This window comes from Cyprinodon variegatus, unplaced genomic scaffold (genome assembly GCF_000732505.1).
Source record: "Cyprinodon variegatus isolate N-32 unplaced genomic scaffold, C_variegatus-1.0 Scaffold393, whole genome shotgun sequence".
NCBI classification, from domain to species: domain Eukaryota; kingdom Metazoa; phylum Chordata; class Actinopteri; order Cyprinodontiformes; family Cyprinodontidae; genus Cyprinodon; species Cyprinodon variegatus.
The window spans coordinates 44,805-47,137 of NW_015150846.1; the positions used below are offsets into that span (position 1 = coordinate 44,805).

Consider the following 2,333-nt stretch of genomic DNA (forward strand, 5'->3'; position numbering starts at 1 on the left):
GTATCTTTTGCCTTATCCATGTACACCGCATCTCTCTTATAAAATATCATAAAGTATCATAAGACTACCATTGTTTCTTCTGCTTTTGTTTTTTTCTTTCAATTAAAATAAACTAGTATGGGTCAGGTTTTATTGCACATTAGGTTTATAGATCAGAAAAAAATTTGTAAAAAGCATTGATGTGGAATTAAATGTAAAAGTTTGTAAATCTGAAGTTAAGAGTGGGCAGATAGTTAAGCTTTAGGTTACGAAATGGTGAGAGAAATAGGAAAACGTGGGAATGCAAAGTTAAATATAAAAGTATCTAAAGTAAAAAGGATAGATATATAATACAATATATTAATAAATATAATATAATAAAGAAACAAGAAAATATCAATTTAAAGTTGAGTTTTTTTCATATGGGGTTAAATAGTACAGCCAAATAAAATAACGACAGGAAACATTTGTGCATATCTTTATTTATAGTTATAGGAAAAAAATGTATTACTTTACAGATTTTATAGAGATATAGTTTGTGTTTAAATACATATATTTAAGTTTTCTTATTATAACTAGAATTTTTAAAGTAATAAAGTTTATAACTTAAATCCTGATCCGTACTCCAGTCAATAGATGACGGTAATGCACCTTTAGGTTTTTTGTCAACTGGCTTTAAAAACACAGAAGAAGAATATCTCAACATTACAGACAGGCAGGTTTATAGTCCGCTACTTTGGGGTCCTTTTAGCTTGAGCAGAACACAAACGAATCCCCGGGTAAAGCTATCAGTCTGTTGTGGTGTTTAGTTTTATGGGTTTTATAGCAAGTGTTCAATTTTGGTCACGTAAGAAATTAATAATTCGTTTTAAACGTTGCTTAAATTCCCTCAGCGACGTTTCTTTAAAAAAAAAAAATTAAGACTAACTCAGTTAAATGAGGCTAACTGAATATGTAACGTTTGCTAACTGAATGTTTTGACCAACATCTGACACCGGGGGTGACACTTTCAGTGGGAGACATGGACGATTATCCCGGAGTCACCGACAGTGATCCAACAAAACTGCAGGAAAGACATTATTACCTCCTATCTGAACTGCAAACTTTAGTCAAAGACTTGCCGAGGTATGGTCACCCCTTCAGAACATCTCTTCCTCACTTCTGAGTCATTTCAACAGCTGATATAGTGTTCTTTGTTACTTTCACATATTGTTCATTCAATCACATTGGAAATGGTCATTTATAAGTAAGCACATCAGTAATTTCCATATACTTTTTTTTTATTTTGTTTATACATGTGTTACCTTTAACTTAAATTCAAACTGTTTGCATTCCTTAAAGCTGCAGCAACAACATTAAAAATACCAGTGAAATATAAACATAACTGTCTACATGCAGAAGATAATGCAATAGAAGTGTCTTATAACAAGGGAGAAAGCTGTGCAAAGTAGTAAATACAAGCTGAGATAGTAGATATATAGTCTGCAGCAATGTTTTAATTTGTTGGGCACATCCAACTAATTTTAAATTTACTCTCCCACGGCACAATTTTCCTGATCAGCATCTTTAAACATGAATTCCTATTAAAGAATTTAGATTGAGAAAGCCAGTTGGAATTGAAAACTTGTATTAAATAGTGTTGCACTGATAGCAGTATCGGGCAGGGCCTGATCCACCTTCACAAAGGTAGGCAGCAGCTTGACAAAGCCATGATGGCAATTATTTTACATCCAAGTAGTATGCAGTTCTTCATATATACACACACATCAATTTCAAACAGATGGTTTCGGACAATACTGCACAGCCAGATATAGGGGCCAAAAAATGGCATCGGCGCAACACTAGTTTTAAACACTCTTTTTTTGTGAAAGCTGCAAATCTGTTAATAACTTTTGTACTATTACCGAATCACATTTATCAATAGTAGAAAATATGACAGCTACGTTTCTTTAAAGCTCTTCATGTTTAAATTTGAATATCTGTTATCAGGTTGTTTGTTTTTCTTATTTGCTCTTTTTGTTTCCACAATCAGCTCCTTCCAGCAGCGCCTGTCCTACAACACGCTGAGCGACCTGGCGTTGGCCCTCATTGATGGGACAGTCTATGAAATTGTGCAGGGCCTTCTCGATATTCAGCATCTCACCGAAAAAAATCTATACAACCAAAGGCAGAAGCTTCACTGCGAACATCAAGGTCTGTGGCAGTCCTACCTAAAAACAGAATATCCTCGAATCTGCATATGAATCGTCTTCATGCCTGTGTGTTTATAAAGATCTGCGCTCTTCTTAAAGAAATAGTACACCCAAAACATGATTAGCCTTCATTTTCTACTCACCCCCATGCTGAACAACACT

The 2,333-nt window shown here is 34.3% G+C and overlaps 1 protein-coding gene across 1 annotated transcript; it reads left to right on the forward strand.

The window, feature by feature from the left end:
- The first annotated feature begins 727 nt into the window (after nt 1-727).
- On the forward strand, nt 728-2,222 carry LOC107092738 (protein DGCR6-like). Its single transcript, XM_015387370.1, has 2 exons — nt 728-1,104; nt 2,012-2,222. The coding sequence occupies exons 1-2, from the start codon at nt 1,001-1,003 to the stop codon at nt 2,220-2,222; spliced, it is 315 nt and encodes a 104-aa protein (XP_015242856.1). The 5' UTR covers nt 728-1,000.
- The last annotated feature ends 111 nt before the right edge of the window (nt 2,223-2,333 follow it).